This window comes from Delphinapterus leucas, chromosome 6 (assembly GCF_059928025.1).
Source record: "Delphinapterus leucas isolate spDelLeu-1000000601 "Yukka" chromosome 6, BTC_Dleu_Yukka2, whole genome shotgun sequence".
Lineage (NCBI taxonomy): Eukaryota > Metazoa > Chordata > Mammalia > Artiodactyla > Monodontidae > Delphinapterus > Delphinapterus leucas.
In genome coordinates, this window is record NC_143134.1 from 121,026,043 (window position 1) to 121,044,135 (window position 18,093).

Sequence of the window (18,093 nt, forward strand, 5' to 3'; positions counted from 1 at the left end):
ACAGATGGAAAAGAGATGTCAAAGGAGGCCTGAGTTCACTCAATAAGCCGGCCCCAGGCTAGTGACTGGCCCCCTATGCATTCCAGAGCCTGTCCCTCCAAACCACTCCTCAATTAAAGATGGACGGAAATGGGGGGAGGGCTTAGCTTTCCGTCCCAAGTCGTCCTAATCACCTGCCGACAAATGCCACGTGAGCGTGGCTGTCGCCAGAGATACGGCCTGGAGCCCCTGTTTTTGTTCATTTCCCTGCTGGTTGGCATTTGGGAACATTCTACCTCCTGGTCGGGTTTCTTGGCCAAACCCCACCAGAGATTTAACCAAACAAAGAGGCCCATGTGTACTGTCCTCACAAACCACAAGGAGGCAGCTGGTCTGGACCCACAGCTGGTCAGCTTGAAATTCTCAGAAGTTCCCTTGGAGGTGGAGGGAGACAGTGCCCGTGTTGCTGCGCACTTGGCAGGAGTGCGGGGGGGGCAAGCGCGGGCCTGGGGTGCTGAGACGGAGCCTTTGGAAACAGGACTCACGAAGCTGGGAGGGGCTTGAGGACACGTCTAGTCCTTCCACAGAAGAAGAGGGATGCCGTTCCTCAGCAGACAAACTAGGACTAGAGCAGACCTCTTGGCTGGTAGGTCCAGCTTTCTTTTCCTGCCGAACGCCCACTGACTTCAGTCTATTTCCAGTCTCTTTTATCTTTTCTTTCTTTTTTTTTTGGCCACAAGCCGGGATCTTAGTTCCCCGGCCAGAGATTGAAGCCGGCCACGGCAGCGCAAGCACCGACTCCTAATCACCGAACAACCAGGGAACTCCCAATTTCCAGATTTTTAAACTAGAGCCCAAACCTCATCGGTTCTCCCATGGCCACACACTCCCACTCTGATATAACCAGATAACTAACAATTTTCTCAGCCAGAAGAAAGGAGAGGGGGTTCTGGAGTCTGACATCATATGCAGGATTTTTATCAGGGATGGTAGCAATGAGCGAATGGTGGTTGGTGTCTGATCTCTGCCTGGTAGGGGGCTTCTAGAAGCCAGAAGAGAAAGCACTGCTCACAGGCCAGAAACCCAAATCCAGTCCCGGGAGGTCCCTGCATCCAGTTAGAGATGGCTTGGCTTTTTGGCTCACTCATCCAAGCTCCCCAACTAGCAATGGTTTAGAACCACAGATTTGGGGGTCTAGAGCAAGCACACATGCATGACAGCAAGCAGACCAGAAGCTCAGGCGCCAATGTGGGCCTGCATGACAGTCACACAGGTCTGTGTTTCCAATCAAAAACATTCTCTTGCATTTATCCTTCTTGACCAAAACAGTCTTTCCGCTGCATCTCTTTTTACTTGGGAAACCCTTTGATGCTTGAAATCATCATTAAAAGAAAAAAAAAAAAACCACTAGGTTGGCTTTTTATACAGGTTCCTAGAACTGAATGAGGGCAAACATAAACTTGAATTCACAAATGGGAAATAATCTCTGAAGGGGAATTTAGGTTGATGGACGTTGCTGCACTCTGTGAGATCCATGCATGCAGGTCCATCCTGCCATACCCCCCGTGACATCACCAGCCTCTAGCCCAGGGAGCACTGCAGGACAGACTGCATGTTTACAGGGGAGGAAGGAAGGGAGGGAGGGAGGGAGGGAAGAATAGAGGAAAAGAAAGAATATCTTCTCTTTCTGGTTTCAGGCGCTCCATGGGGTTTTGAGCTAAACCAACAAAAATGACTGAGAACGGCATGACCTTGAAACCCACAAACTGTCCAAATCCTTGTCTGGCCCATCTGTTTGCATTAGCACCCAAGCTTGGCCCGCAACAGCCAAATCCCTTGTCCCCTCCATGTCACAAACCGGTTTTGTAGGAAGGCCCAGAGCAAAGCGCAGGGCGGGGTGGGGGGAATGGGGGCCTGACTTCCCCAGTGGGGGCCCTAACCTGCCAGAGGAAGAGCTCTGCCTGTTGTTCTCCATAGTCGTGATTTGAAATGCATAATCGGTATTCTCCAGGACCCCAGCCAAGTGCAGAGTCCTCCCAGTGACCATGTGAAGTGGGCGACATCACCCCCATCTTACAGCTGAAGAACACATGGCCCAGGAAGCGTCTGCTCAAGGTCACAGAGCAGGGCTGGGATTATGGTGAGGCAGACAAGGCCCTGGCCTAAGGTACAAACCTTTTGACCTTCCCCCAAACTCAGGAACCAAGACAAACAATATTTTAATGTAATATTTTAACATCAAAATTGAAAAATCCCTGATGGACAAAACAGCAACAGGTTCAATAAGGACTTGCCGCACCTTAGCCCCAGCCCTGGATTCTAGAGCCAGGAGTCGACTTCAAGCCTAGCGGATTCTGGAGTCCATATCCTTGGCCACTCCACCCCACCGGCGTTACACTGGCCCCGGCCCCAGCTACTCAGAACCGTGATGACAGCACTCACGCTACAATCCTCCAGGAGCAGAGAAGAAGACCTCAGGGCCATTCTCGAAAAGCTTTGAGCACATCTCCTCACGTGGCTCTGCCTGCTAAGCCAGGGAGCAAAACCGGCCAAAAGAAGGCCTTTTCCACGCTCGGGGCAGTGGGGTAAGAAAGTTGCTAAGAACCATCGATCAGCCATTGGCCCAGGCCCTGATCTAAAGTCAAACCCAAGCCAAGAACCCCAGGTAGAGCATGAAGGACGTGGATTCTATAGGCAGAGGCCACATCATAGCCGGCATGGGCCTCTCCTATCCTTGCCTCTCACTACAAACCTCTGATGTTAATGTCTTTGGACCAAAGGGAAAGCTGAGGTCCAGGCAAGAGAGGTGAGCTGCCCAGAGTGGAAGCGGGGCCAGAGCCCAGGCCTTCTGAGGGCCAGTCCGTGCAGCCGCTTCCCTGCCCTGGAGAAGAGCGAAGCTTCCTCCTTCGTCGTCGTCGCTCTGTGAATGCTTGGTTTGAGTCCTTCTAGGGCTCTGGGCTCATTGAGAGACTGAAGGTTTAAAAGCAATTTCAAAGGACTGGGTGGGCAGGGGCTGGCATCGGAAGCTAGAGAACCCAGGAGAAGTGGGAAGCTGGGGAGGAGGTGTTCGAGCCCAGAACAGGGGTCTGGGTGCTGGTGTCCTGGGAGCCCGGTCCTGGACGTGACCTCATCTCACTCATTCCCTTTCCCTCCCCTGAGTCCTCCAACCCTCTTCTCTCCCTGGGGGGTGGGGGGTGGGCAAGACCCCTAAGGTAGAGGGCTGGGGCTCAGCGGGGACAGAGGGGGAGAGAGGTCTGTCTCCTGCCTTGTCAGTGGAGTTCTCAGAGGTTAAGTAACTTGCCATGGTTCACACCCCGCTTTGTTGAAACTTCTACCCCTCCAGGACCAACCAGACTCCTTTCTCAAAGGGAGGGGTGGGTCACCCACCCAGGATCCCTGGACGCTTAGTAAAAGGCCAATTCCTGGGCATCCTCCCAGCTAAACAAGAGCCCAGGTGAGTACACACACAGACCTCTCAGGCTGTGGACAGGCTGAGGTGCAAGAACCACCCCTGTGATGGAGAAAAGAGAAAGGAGGAGGAACAATAGTGGAGTTGGAAACCCCCAAACAGGAATAAAACAACGTTAGCGAGAGAGGTCTGGGTCTAAATTCCAAATGGAATAAATTGCACAGCGTGTTTTATATCACAGTAGACTATGATAATTCAATACTAATGATAGCATACTAACAGCCTGTCAAATACTCTCGGGCTCTAAGAAGCGCCGAGACGCTGGCTAGGGCTGCAGGAGGTTGGGGTTCTTGCCTTTTTTTTTTTTTTTTTCCACCGTAGAGGGTTCCCTCCCCAGCCCTTACTCGTCCCCACGCCGCTCCCCGCTCCAGCTCTGATGCCCGCGCAGTGCCCTGCGCCGCCAGAGGCCTTGTTTTCGCTGGGCCCGGGATCCAAACCCCCGCCTAAGACCCCGAGGCCAGAAAAAGTCCGTGCTTCGACAGATGCAAGTCCGCCCAGGGCCGGGGCGGGCGGCTCGGACCGCCGGCGGGCAGAGCAGGACGAGACTTGCTTGCGGCTTAGCCGATTCCGCGGATCCTGGCCCCCGGGCGTCAGGCTCTCTAACAGGCCCAGGATGACAGGCCCGTTGACCCAAGTTGGGGCCTTGGGGTCTGGGGGAGATGAGGTTCTTCCTGAGATGCGGGCGCAGGCCGGGAGCAGGGGTGGGGTGAGAGAGTGGAGAGGGGAGCGGAGTCTCCAGAGGCGCCCAGGGCAGAAACGAGGCCCAAGTTGAGGGCTGGCCGGGAAGGGCGAGGGCAGCCCAGGGTCCTCGTGATTTACGCTCCCCTCCCCCATCAGCCAAACGAAAATGAACGGACCGGCCGGCTCGGCCCCGCCACGGGAGGCGCCCACTGACTCGGCCGCCGGGCCAGGACGGGGGCCCCTCGGCGCCCGCCCTCCCGCCTCCCCGACAGCTTGCAGCCGAGCCGGGCCCGCCGTCCCCGGGGAGCCGCCCGTCCTCGGCCCCAGCCCGGCGAGGCCGCTTCCAATCTGCCGGCAGGCTCAGGGGGAGAGGGCGGGGAGCCGGGCCGGAGGCCACCGCCGACCTCGCCCGAGGGAGAAGTTTGCGCTCCGCCCGGCTGTGCGGGGCTTCCCCGGGCCGGGGCTCGGGTTTGGGGGATTCGGGCGCCTCACTGTTCCGCTGAGATCTCAGAGCTGAGCCAGACGCGGGGCCGGGGTATTTTCTGGGGGCCCGTGGGGAGGGCGCCCGGAGCGCGCGGGCAGCCTGGAAAGGCCTGGGCTCCGGGCGCTGGGCGAGCGAAGGGCGCCTTGGGCCCACGGGGCCCGGCTGCAGGTGCGCGGGCTCGGCTCCCTGCGCCCTTTGACTGCAGACAAGGGTCGCCATCCCTGGGGTAGTGTCGAGAGGATCCAGGCCCCGGACGTGCTTCAGATCTGCCCGCCGCCCTGCGCCCCGGCACCGGAGGCCGAACCCTGAAAGGCACAGAACTAGAGCATCGTGGAGGAGTCGGGGAGGGTGCGGGGAGAGTTATTCACAGTGAAAAGACCGTGTTTCCAGCGCTGCTTTGAAAATAAATCCTCGGGCGAGCTCCGGCTCCGTGCGAAACGAGAAGCCGTTTGCAGCTGTCTACACTCGCGCTCAGAAGCTCTCGCGTGGTCCTGTTCAGAGGTACAAAAACACCCGATCCCGGGACACGCGCCACAGGAGAGGCTATCGGCTGGGCTGGGGTCCGTTGCGCTGTCTCTCTCGGGCCACGGGGATTTCTCAGGGTCCCCCTAACGTCCCAGACACGACATGCCCACGTTTTCCACCCTCGTCCCACAGCGAAGCCATCGTTCTGGCTCCTTCTAGGTGCAGACACCGAGCTTTCCCCACCCCTGCCAGGTCCACGGGGTCCAAAGAGGTCAGAGAGAGGGCTGCAAATTTTCCTGCACGAAAAACATGTAGACCCCGACGGAAACGCCCTAAAACAACATAACAAATTAAACTATCTTCTCCACACACACAGGTCTTTTTCTGCTGGATTTAGTCCCTTTCTGTTGCAGAAGGAAGAGAAAACGGCGGGGTGGAGGGGTGGGTGGAGGTAGAAAAGGGATCTTTGACAGCCTGGAGGACGAATGATTTGAATAACTGTAGGAAAGTGTAGGGGAAAACTTAAAAAAACCCTCACATTCCAACCCAACGGTAGCGGCAGCCGGGCTCTGGACCCCTCCCCGCCAGCCTGTACCCCCCTTGAGCTAATCACCCTCATTAGGAGCCTCATCACCGACCTAATGAAAGCAAACCGTGTGGAAATCGCCGGTAAACAGTTGGGTCCGTGCTGTAATTAATTCAGTGTCTCTTTTAATCAAACCGAAAGGAATCGGGCAGCGGCTTGTGGAGCCGTGACATCACCCCCAAAATCGGCCGGAGCCAATCAGCGTCATCACTCCGGGGACACGTGGGCGAGTCCCCTTTAAAAAAAAAAAAAAAAAACAACGAAAAAAAGAAACGAAAAAAAAAAAAAAAACCCTAGCCCCAAAGTAAAAGTGACACAAGTTCATTTTTTAAAGGAAGGGGGGGAGGCGAAGGCGCGCGCGGAGGACGGGCTGCGAGCTGCAACAGCGGAGCCGGGAGGTGCTGTCCACGGTGCTGACGGGCCCCAGGAGCGGTGCGAGCGCGGAGAGAGGACCTCCCCGGCCAGGTGGGGAGCGTCATGCGCCGAGGGCCGCCGTCGCCGCTATCCGCGGTGCTGACGCCGCCAGGTGCGCTCCGTTCCCCCGGCTGGTAGCGCGGCTCGGGCCCGCTGCTATCCGCGGTGCTGACCCCGCTGCCCTCGGCCACCGCTCGCCTGGAGGAAGCGTGCAGTTTGGATTTTTAAAAAGCCCTTCTTTATTTAGATTCCAACGTCCTCGCATCTCTTCTGTGCCAAAGGGGAGCTCAGGCCGTCCGTCTCCCCCTTTGCTCTCCCCAACTTGGCGCACCCTCCCTCCCATTTCTCCCTGACACTCCCACCACCCCCCTCGGCTCGGCGGCTCCGCGCGATGCTGCAGAAGACGCGCTGAGCCCTTTTGGATCTAATGCGCAGAGGAGGTTGGCCCAGAGCTCCCGGGCTCCCCCAAGGCTGAACTCCATCCAAGGTGCCCGCAGGCTCCCTGCCCGCCTTCCCCATGCCAGCCCGCAGCTAGGGGCAGGGGCAGCGGCGGCTGGGGTTGGGGGGGGTGGGGAGCTTTTGGGGAGGACAGGTCGCAGCTTGGCTATGGAAGGCTCCAATGGCTTTGGGATCGACTCCATTCTCTCCCACCGAGCGGGCAGCCCCGCCCTTCCCAAGGGGGACCCCTTGCTCGGGGACTGCCGCTCGCCCCTGGAGCTGAGTCCGCGCTCGGAGAGCAGCAGCGACTGCTCTTCACCAGCCTCGCCAGGAAGGGACTGTTTGGAGACGGGCGCCCCACGGCCTGGCGGGGCTTCGGGCCCAGGTTTGGACTCCCACCTGCAGCCTGGGCAGCTCTCAGCCCCAGCCCAGTCTCGCACCGTGACCTCCTCCTTTCTGATCAGGGACATCCTTGCTGACTGCAAACCACTCGCGGCCTGTGCACCCTACTCTAGCAGCGGGCAGCCAGCCGCTCCTGAGCCTGGGGGCCGTCTTGCGGCCAAGGCTGGGGAGGACTTTAGAGAAAAGCTGGACAGAAGTAGCAGCAACGCCTCATCGGACTCTGAGTATAAAGGTAAGAAAACGGGAGTTGAAAACTTGCGGGGGGGGGGAGATGCTGTATTTCTGAACACTGGTACTAAAACAGGAGTGCACACACGTGGGGACATACACATATTCACTCGGAGCTGCCCCCAGGGCCCAGGCTCAGCAGTCGGTCTTGTCTGAGCCTTTCAGTCGGCCCTGTGGTTATGCTTTTGAGCAACAAAGGGTCCAGCGGAGAGAGTGAGGAGAGGGACGCTGTGTACCCCAGGAGAGATTCCCCAAAATGCACAAACTTTCCAAACTTCGGTGGACTCCCCAACCTACTGGTGGGCAGAAGCAAGTTCCTATCAGGCCAGTGGCTCTCTGGGAAAAGATCTTGCAGAAGCAACGGAAGACCCAAAGGGTTCTGCTTGAACCCCCTTTTATAAGGGTGAAAACATAGCAGGAAATTTCAGCTGGAGCCCTGAGAACAGTCAGAATTTTCCACCCTTTAATTTGAATTTCCAGAGGGGGAGGGGAATTGAGCTTTCCCTCCCGTTGGCCCCGGTGTGATCTGGGCCCGGGAATCATGCAAAAGAAACGCTCCCTTCAAAGTAGAAAGAGCAGCCAGGCGGCTTAGGAGCACGGAGCGGGTTCAGAGGTCTCTTCGAGAGGGGAGGTCTCTGCACCCACCCAACTGTTCTCGCTGGATTTGATTTTAAGTGCATTGAGCAATCAACTTCAGGTTCTGTGTGTGGGACCCAGAGATTGCCCGGCGCCCAACCTATCCTGGGGTTGCTTCCCCTCTACTTGCGTTTTCACCTCCATGAATCTTTCCATTGTTGTTGTTTCCTTTCCATCCCGTCTTAACCAGGGAGCTGAAATCAGGATTAAGATGAAAGGGGAAAGGAAGCAGGAAGAAAGGAAAAAAGGAAGAGAAGAAGGAGAGAAAGAATTCCCTAATTTTGTTTCTCACCCCCGCCCACTGCCTTCACTTTAGGTCTTTGGTGAGGCCAGAGGCAGAAAGTTCTTTCTTAGGAAGAAGTCGGGAGGCAGGAAGGGAAGGAATGTCAGGACTTCAAGGGAGAGACCCGGTGTCCCCATCCAGCAGAAGATGGGGGGCTGAGAGCCCTGTGTCCCCACCCAGCAGAAGATGGGGGGCTGAGAGTCCTGTGTCCCCACCCAGCAGAAGATGGGGTGCAGACAGAGGCTGTTCAGAGCTCTTTCAGCCTTATAATTAATTCCCAGAACCCTTTCCATGAGATAAAACTTCCCTATAAAGGCTACTTCTTTATTGTCTTGGGGGCCCTGCACCTCCTGGTCTATACTCGCACTAAGTCTTCACAAAAATTTCGGAAGGCTCATTTAACACTCTCTTCCCAACTGAGAATTCGTTTGTGGACATGCCCTGACCTCAGATCGAAACCCATTTGGGGCCCCACTCCACATCTCACTCCCTCCGCTTCCCCACACAACTGGTGGAACCTCCACCAGCCTCACTGGGCCAGTCATGCCTAGAAGATGGGCAGCTTGGGCTAGAGCACCCAGGACCCCAGGACGGAGGTCCAGACGCATGTGGCCCAGCGACCCTTGCTCCCCCCGATCACGGCCTGTTTAGAGAGGCAAGGAAAACTTGCCCCGGAGAAAGACAGGTGCGGTGCGGGGTGGGCAGGAGGGGTAAGCAAGGGAGGCAACGTAAATATATATGTATAACATCATATCTTATTCTTTATAATTCTCAGCCACAACACTCCAGTTTTATGTCTAGAGTAAGAGGCGAGACCCCCCCGCCCAAAGCCCTGCATGCTTGTGTCTGGTGCTGGTGCTGTGAAAGGGTTCGGCTCTTGTCTCCTTTTATTTTCTTGTCCGTAGGTGGGATTTTGAGGAGAGGTTTCGTTTAAGATAATTGGAATATCAATTTTCTTCTCTTGTCCCTGATGATATCTGATCAGGGAGGTGATGAGGGCCAGCCGTCCACATATGGCTTAAATAGGTTTGGCGCTGAGGACAGAGGAAGGTCTCCCCCACCCCTAGGCACCGCTGCCTTTGCACCACCAAAGCCGCGGGGTGAAGAGGGAGCAGAATACCCACCACCGAAACAGTGTCTGGAGCATTTCTCAAAGGTGGAAGCGACTTTTTCAGGACCCGCGTTAGGAAATCTTGCCGAGAGACAGACACATGGGGTGGGCATCTAAGCGATTCCCCTGTCCACCTAACCAGCTAAGAGTCGTTTCCTCCAAAGAGGGCACGGAGGGAAGGTCAGTCCCATCCCGAGTTTCTGGTATCAAAGCTTCCTCGGCATAACGTTTAAAGAAGCTGGGCTTTGAAGTAAGGCGGTCTGCCGCGCGCGCAGTCTTCCAGCCAGAGCTGATATCCGTGGAGAAATGAAACCGGCGCTTTGCTCCCAGCAGGGTCAGTGGGCCTGGAACTCTGAGGCATTGAGATCTGGCCTGAGCCTGTTTCGGAGGCTGAGGCTGGACAGCGGCGAGTGCATATCTGAAGGCTCCAGCCTGTGCCGGAGAGGGATTAGAGAAAAAGCCCAAACTCAGCCCTCACCCCACCCCCGACCTGGGAGCTCAGCACTGAGAAATGGGGGATTTTCCAAAATAGTCAGTCCAGACAATCAGGTCAAAAAGTAAGGTTTCCACAGTATCAAGTTTGAGGTTTGGATAATTGTTTCCTTGAACTTGTTTAAACTTTACCTGCCTAGCACAATAGACAGAACTCAAGTCCCCCCCACCCCATCCCAACACATCCCCAGCTCCTGAGGCAGCCGTGCCCCATCGTGGCCCGAGCCTAGGAGGGCAGGGAGAGGCCTGAGCACTGGCCTGGACGAGGCAGGAGGCAGGCATGGGCCCCCGTTTCTCACCCGCCTGGGTGCACCCGGCGCCCGGCACCCTCCCGGCCTCCAACCGCTGCCCTTCCGGTTGAAAAGTCTTACTCCCTAGTGGCTCAATTAACCGGATTATTGTTTCCTACAGAGAGAAATCAACTCACATTCAGCTGAACCCTGTCACTGCAAACGCCATGCTCAGTGAAACTCAGCGTAAAGGAAAATACAGAGAGGAAAAGAGGAAGGGAAGCCCCAAACCCCACTGCCAATTTTGGGGAGGTGGTCTCTGGTCATATCATTGCTTTAGGGGGAGAAGGAGGGAGGTCAGTGAGCTTGTTTGATCAAGTGTGCATTTGCGGTGCTGTCAACCCCAAAGGAAAGTGTTGGGGAAGATGGGATGTTCGGTCCCATCCTTGCGACTCAGGAGCAGGGACCCTGCTGGGGTGTCCTGACCAATGCGGGGTGGGGGGAAACACAAGACAGCCACAGTAGGCATCGTACTGACAAGGAAACACAGACCTCCGCGACGCGAGCATCCGAGGGGCAAACGGGTGGCTTATTTTTCCAAGTGCTTCGTGCTTCCAGATCTGGGCGCCCCGGCGATTCGCCTTCCGTGCTGTGCGCTGTTTGTAGTTTAAGAAACGGGGGCGACCATCTCTATAGATTCACACTCGTACAGGGGCCAGGCGAGATGTGGGTGCAATTATTTGTTCTTCAGGACCACGGTCCGCTCCAGGGTGAACGGGTTTTTGTCCCTCCACGAGGGTTTTTCTCCCCCATACTCCAGCCCTCAGCTTCCTCCCTTCCTGGCCTGGATGCAGCCAGAGGATCGGGGCACAGTCCTGCACCCCTGAGCACGCATCCGCACAGCCCACCGGTTTGGAACCCCTGGGTCCCTCCCCTCCTCTCCCCTCCCCTGTCAGGTCCACTTGGTGGATCCCGTTAATCCCTTCAGGGAGCGTCGGCGGGAGCGGGGTTGAGTTCTCTCTCGGCTTTGGGTTACTTCTCCCCGGAGGTGTCAGTCTTCCTCTGTCTGGGGGCTGGGACGTCCCAGCTCTGAGCTGCTCTGCCGCGGCTCCATGGGACCGGGAGTCACATTTACACGACCGACTGTGACGGGCCGCAGGCTGGGGCGGCAAGGCGGCGAGGCCGGGCCCTGACGCGCGGCTGTGTCTCCACAGTGAAGGAGGAGGGCGACCGGGAGATCTCCAGCTCGAGGGACAGTCCCCCGGTGCGCCTGAAAAAGCCACGCAAGGCACGCACGGCCTTCACCGACCATCAGCTGGCGCAGCTGGAGCGCAGCTTTGAGAGGCAGAAGTACCTGAGCGTGCAGGACCGCATGGAGCTCGCAGCCTCGCTCAACCTCACCGACACGCAGGTCAAGACCTGGTACCAGAACCGCAGGTGAGGCCCGGCTGCGCGCGACAGGGTGGAAAGGGCCCCCTCCGCTCTCCTCCCTGCCCCTCCTGGGGATCCACCAGTACATGATCTGATGTGCCGAGGGAGGGCCCCTGAGCTTTCCCCGTTCTGTAAAACTAGGGAAACTGAGGACTCAGAGAGCGGCGGCCTTGCCCGAAGTCCACGGTGAGGGAGAGAGACAGGACTAGAGTCGATCAGGTGGACAGACAGACATGTGGGCCACTGGAGGTCCAAGCCTTCCCACCCTAGCCACGTCCTACCACCCCCATCCAGCCCGGGCAGCTGCTGGGGGGCAGGGGGTGGCTCTGAGCTCTCCCGGAGGGATTCTTCTGGCCTCCTCAGCCTTTCTAGCCCTGAAACGCAAGGAGGGACGGGGCCCAGCCCTAGCTTCTTGGGGACTGGGGATCCGGGAAACTCGTGATGGGCACGGGTCTTGAACCTGGTATTTCCTAATCTCCCTCCCCAACACATTCACAGGATGAAGAGATACACAAACAGGTACAAAACACACACATACAGCCACACACTCAACCCACAGTCACACACTCACATCGACGCGACTCAGTAATACAAACACACATACACCACAGTCGCCCACACAACGCTTAGCGGAGGCCGGAACGGTGCTTTCCATAAACAAGCCTCAGAACACGCTGCCCCATTAATAATAAATACCTGATTACTGCTCCGGGCATCAATAATTAAGGCCCGTTACAGTAATTACACAATTATGATGATGTTGAATAATTCAGGCAGGGAAACGGGGCTGGTGTGGCTGAGTCCGACTCAGTGGGACTGCCTCGCCGGCCAGGTGCGCCCAGGAGTCCGGCCGCAGCCCTGGCAGCCAGCGTGGCCTCGGCTTTCTTGCCTTCCCCCAACCCCAGCCGACCCTCTGCTGGTAGCCTCCCGGCTTCGGCACCAGACAGACTGCAGGGCTCGCCCGAAGCCTCGGATCTGCGTGCGGACTGCCGCGGCCGCGGCCGCGCGGCGGAGAGAGCGTGCGCACATCCTCTCCCGTCGCCGTCTCTGGCCCGCGAGCTTCCGCAGAGGCGCCGCCGACTGGGGTACCGCGGCTGTGCTGGCCTCCGCCGGGCCGGCTGTGCCGCTGGGAGGGTCAACCGAGTCCCCTCCAACGGCTAGCGAACCGATCCCCGCGCCCCCGCCTTCCTGTCCAAGGCGATCTCGCCTTCCTCAGGCCTCCCCAGGAGCATCCACACCCCGCTCCAAGCGCCCAGACTGCGATCCCCTGAGCAGAGTGTGGCGAGGTCAGACCCCGGGCTTTGGGGTAAGACAGCCTAGCTTAGAACCCAGGGTCTCCTCTTCCTAGGCCATCTTGAAAACTGGCCCGCGCCTCAGTTTTCTTATCTGTAAGTGGGGTTAACAGCCATGGAAGGCCGGTGGGAGATTAAAGGAGCCGATGCATGTAACCCGCTAGACGGTGCCTGGCGGCCCGTTATTTATTAACGAATTATAGTGTGACCCCTTTGGTGTCCCTGCAGGCGCTCTGGGGCACTCGTGAGGGGCAGGGGTCTCCCGGCGCCACAGTTCTGACCCCGCCTTACGCGTTTACTTCGGTCCCTAGGACTAAATGGAAGCGACAGACGGCCGTCGGGTTGGAGCTGCTGGCGGAGGCAGGCAATTACTCAGCGCTCCAGCGGATGTTCCCGTCGCCTTATTTCTACCCGCAGAGTCTGGTTTCCAACCTGGATCCCGGCGCCGCGCTGTATCTGTACCGCGGGCCCAGCGCGCCGCCGCCAGCCCTGCAGAGACCTCTGGTGCCCCGCATCCTCATCCACGGACTCCAGGGCGCCAGCGAGCCGCCCCCGCCGCTGCCCCCGCTGGCCGGCGTCCTCCCGCGGGCCGCGCAGCCTCGGTGAAGCGCCCGCCCGCCGGCCCGCGGGGCACCCGGCCCCGTCTCCGGGGCTCCGCGCCGGCCCCTTCCGCCTGCCTCTGGGAGGGCGCGGGGTTTCAACGCCCCTTCCCAGGGGCCCCGGGTCCGGCCCTCCCTGGCGTCCAGCCCAGTGTCCCCAGAAGGGCCAAATGCCAAGTCTTCTGCGTCCCGGACCCCGGGACTGAGTCTCCCTAACCATCTTCGGCGTCCTCACTGCCGGCCACTCCATCAGGGAGCCACTTCCACCGCCGGGGGTACACACATCCCCACGCCCCGCCCCCGTCACTCCCCACCCGCGCCCCCTTGCCCCTCCCCGGTGCAGGTGGGCGACCCCCATGCTGCCCTTTCCCACTCCCCCTCCACGCTCCGGCGGTACCCCAAGCCCTCTCCCCGCAGCCCTGACACGCGGAGGGGAAGGGGAGTGTGGAGCCTCCCCCCGCCCCTCCCCCCAGCTCCAGGGCCAACGGCAGAGCTGTACATACCGTGTGCAAAGTGTATATGAAGTTATTTATTCGTGACCCATGAGCCCGTGACTGTGTCCGTGAATCAGTGAGTTTGTGGCCTGTGCCCACCCTCCTCCCAGGCGGGGCAGGAAGGGGTCAGGGGACTTGCCCACCTACCCCGACCTCCAGTCCCCATCTCCGGCCTCCGTCCGGGGGGCAGCCAGGCCCCTCGGGTTCTCTCTCTTTTTTAAATGTCGAAATAAACTTCTTACAAATGACCAGGCGCCTGTCCGCGCTCCGTCGGTGGGTCTGCGCTCGGCCCTTCTTCCCCATCCCTCCTTGAGATTCATTGTCCCCTTCTGGGACTCGGGCTCCTTCCACCCTCAGTAAGGAAGTATTTTCGTCTCCCTCTCTTCCTTGGTGCTGTGGTCGTGGGCAGGGGTCTCCCCTCCTCCCTGGCCTCAGTCTTCCCATCTCTACGGTGAGGTGAGCACGCCGCTCCCCACCTGCCCCTGCCTCTCCATCTGGTTGCTGGACGCTCAGCCGCTCCCGGGGGCCGGGGTGGGGGTCAGCGCCTGGGCTGGCTGGGCTGCGGGCCGGGCTGCGGTGCCCTCGCTGAGCCGGCTCATCTGGCCGCGACAAGGGCGCCGGCAGCTGGTGACCGGCCCGCCGGCCGCGGGGGCGACAGATGGGCTCCGAGGCTACTCCCCGCCCCCCACCACCCCGTCCACCCCGCGCCCCGGCCGCTCGCGCTCGCCGACGCGGCTCTCGGCCCCCCGCACCGGGTAGGACCCGACGAGCCTTCGCTGGGAACCTGACACCGCACCGGGTAACCCCCGACTCCCGCATCTTCTCGCTCCCCCCTTCACGCGGGGACTGTGCTGGGGATGCGGCCCAGAGGGAAGCCAGGTCCCAGCGTCTGCCGCCGGGCCCCAGCCTGCGACTCCAAGGGTCTCAGGAGAGGGCTTTAAGTTCTGAGCCAGACTCCAGACCTCCGGTTCACGTTCAAAGGGCCAAGGTCACCTCCACAGGCAGTTCTCTCTGGGGAGGTGGGCTCAGGTGCCCCCCCGCCCACACACCACCTGCAGCTCAGACTCCCAGGATCCGCCCAGGGCTGGGAAGTTTGGGGGCCGGCACGCCGAGCTCTCCCCAGTTTTGCGGCAGGATTGCTCTGAGAGAGGACGGCCTGGCCAGGAGGGGTGGGGTTCTGCTTAAACGTTGACCGTCCCGTCCCCCGCCCCCCCCCCCCCCCCGCACCCTGCTACTGTTTCCTCCCCACCGCCCAACACCCTCACACCACCGCTTTTCTTTCCCGGGATGGTGAGGGTATTATTCTAATTTTGCAAAATGCACAGCAGCTAATGAAGTCAAGGAGCGCCTTGGCTTTCAAGTTCTTTAGCATGTGAATGGGGGTTGGTAAATCCCCAGCTCTGGCTGGGGTGGGGGGTGACAGGGGACCGTCCCCAACTCAGGGTTAATGAAGTGGGAAAGGAGTCTCTCACAGCCTCCTGCAAACAAAGCCCCCCATGCAACAAACCCTGCCCAAATCCTACATGGATTGACTTAAACCCAGGGGATAAGTGCTTTAAATTAATCTCATTGAATAAGAATGAGACCAAACAAAACTCTTTAAAATCATATTAAAAATCTATCAAAGGACAACTTGCACTGGTGTGCTTTTCATTTTGTGTAAGTGAGGGACATATACTGGAGCAACCACCCTTACATTTACACAGCGGCCGTGTAAATCACAGACACATTCCCAACTATGTAATTGTCCTTGTACCGCCGAGGTGATTTCATATCTTACATTAATGAAGAACAAGACTTCCCTACAAGTTTATAATTACAATATTTTAAATTGTCCTGCACTCCCCATCTGTGATAATAACTTTACAGCCTCTGCAGTGAGGTGGGCTTCGGCTTTCATCCATTTAGAAGGCTAAATTGGTTTCCCGGTTCCCAACCCTGGGGCTGGGTGAACTCTCATTTAAAATAAGGGAAGAAAAAAAAAAAAAAAAAAAAAAGGAAGAATGAATTGCGTGAGACCCCCAGCAGGCAAGACAATAGGAGAGGCACTGAGAGGGGGTGTCTCTACTCCTGCACTGACACCTCCCCCCAACTTATAAACGTAGACTCCGCGGGGGCAGGGGCAACAAAGTGGAGAAGTTGAGAGTCCCCAAGCAGCCTCGCTGCAAGGCTTCTGGGCATTTTCGAGAAGTCGAGCTGATTTTAGGGGTGCCCAGCCGCCAGCACGCTGAAAGGCTTTGCTCCGAACTTTTTCTCTGTGGAGCAGATTAAGAGATAAGGCATCACGGTCATGCAGGCATTTAACGAGACCAGTGGAGCGCCCTTCGCAAGCAGGGCAACTTCTCCAGTGGAAAGATAGCCTTACATTTCTGTCTCCTGGAAGCGATGGCTGGATTTTAACGGCTTCCGCTGACTTTACGTTGAGGGGCTCAAGTGCTGAACACCAAGGGCGCTAGCCGTTTGGATCCAGCTGCCTTAAGGGGCTCTCATTTACTCCCCTTTCTTCCCTAAATCTCTCCTCCCCTCACCACAGGGGGGGAAAAAAAATCAAAGGAATCCACTGGGCTTTGTCAAAATGTCCTTTGCTGAGGTTCGGTTGTCTCTGCTTCTCTGAGTGGAAAATGCCGTTTGCATTGCATCAGCGCGGCCTTAATCACTCACCAAGGGCTCTTTGCCCTTCAGTGCGTGAGAATGGGGGGCCCCCTCTGAAGAGGCGCAGCGCTAAGGGTTGCAAACAGGAAGATGTCTAGGATTCGAAAACAAAGCATTTTACAAGCCCATGAGGGAAAAAAGCTTTAGGCTGCAACATTCCATGAAATGTCCAGATTCTCTGACTTTTAAATATGGGGATCAGGCTTATGACACAGAGAAAGAGGTAAGTTTGGGAAATTAGAAAAAGAGGCACGATTGGAAATACACACAAAATTAGAATAGGTACGGTGGAATTAGGCTAAAAGCTTTGCCTAATTGATGCCTGAAATGTATAATCCGTCACGAGCCATAATAAGAAAGAGATTTATTTTAAGGTTATTTAAATTTAGATAATATTAACCCTAAATCTGCTAAATCCATGTTTCTTTATTAACCGGGGGTAATACACTGATTCTACTTAGAAACAGGCCCACGTAGCACCTATGGCAAGAAACGCTCACCTAAGTGTCAGCAAAGTAAGAGTGAGTTTCCATCTCAGAATTAGTCACTTACATGCTTTGCACAGTTCTGGCACTTCTCCCCGCCCCCCCCGCCGGCCCCCGCCCCAGGAGTGCAGACTCACGCTTTAAAGGAATGAATACTATGGGGGGAAAAAAAATTAAAGAGTAGGGTTCCTCTTTGATCATCCTAGATCACTGGCATTAATCCTGTTTCTCACACAGCTGGGTTTTGTTTATAAAGTTTGATCCCTCCTTTTCTCATCCAAGTCACGTGGACCATTACACACGGAAATAAAAGAAAGGTGGCAGATTTGCCCAAAGTCAGGAGGACTTGTGCTGCAGGTTGACTTATTTATTATCATTGTTACAGATTTCACCAACCGTTCCTTTTAATTCCTATGTGACAGCCAGGTCTGCGAGGTCACATTTTCCCTCCCGCAGGGGACCGGGGCTTACTAGGCTCACAGTCACCCTTACGACGAGTCCCTTCTGGTGTGGTGCCAGCCGAAGCTCACCTTAACGCCCGAGGGATGGATGCAGGGACGCCGACCCGCTCCCCAAGATCCGCATAGACAGCCCACCTTGTAACTCTCATGGTCCTCCCTTGGCCCTTGAGGTCATGTGATCTGGAGGGGCTACAGAAGTGGGGTCTCGACACCCATGCCAGTAACTTCGGGGTGCGGGGGTGGGCTGAGGACAGGAGGAGAAGTGGAGAGGACACCGCCCAGTGCACAGAGAGGTGCCGAGGCTTTCCCCCTTCTCCTTCGGACCCCTCTGGAGTTACCCGTGTCCAAATCTTACATTTATTGGGAAATCGATATGCCCCGGGGGTCCTCTTTCAAACCTCCCAGGAAACACAATGGGGGAGGGGCAGCTGTGGCCTGGGCCACAATACAGACCCCAGGACCTTTCTGGAAGACAAGAGGGGATTCGATGGGAGAAAAAGCTCAGGACACTGGTGCCCTTTGACTTCAAAGGCAAATAATAAAAAGGCAACAGTAAAGCAATTAGTCCTGAGAAAGTACAATTTCCCTGGACAAGAAGGAGAGAGCATTGCATGTGAACGCGGCATGGTGCTTAGAGCCCCTGCGCACGGGAAACGTGACCCGCGGAGGCGCTGGGGACCCGCGCCAAATGCTCCTTTGGTCCTTTTTAATGAAGCATCTATCTGTACATCAAGAAGATGATCTGATATATAGGTTTTTTTCTCTTCTTTTAGCGATTCAA

General features: G+C 57.2%; 1 protein-coding gene across 1 annotated transcript; it reads left to right on the plus strand.

The window, feature by feature from the left end:
• Positions 1 to 6,582: 6,582 nt before the first annotated feature.
• Positions 6,583 to 13,227, plus strand: BARHL1 (BarH like homeobox 1). The gene is made up of 3 exons (XM_022578342.2): positions 6,583 to 7,150; positions 11,113 to 11,335; positions 12,933 to 13,227. The coding sequence occupies exons 1-3, from the start codon at positions 6,685 to 6,687 to the stop codon at positions 13,225 to 13,227; spliced, it is 984 nt and encodes a 327-aa protein (XP_022434050.1). The 5' UTR covers positions 6,583 to 6,684.
• The last annotated feature ends 4,866 nt before the right edge of the window (positions 13,228 to 18,093 follow it).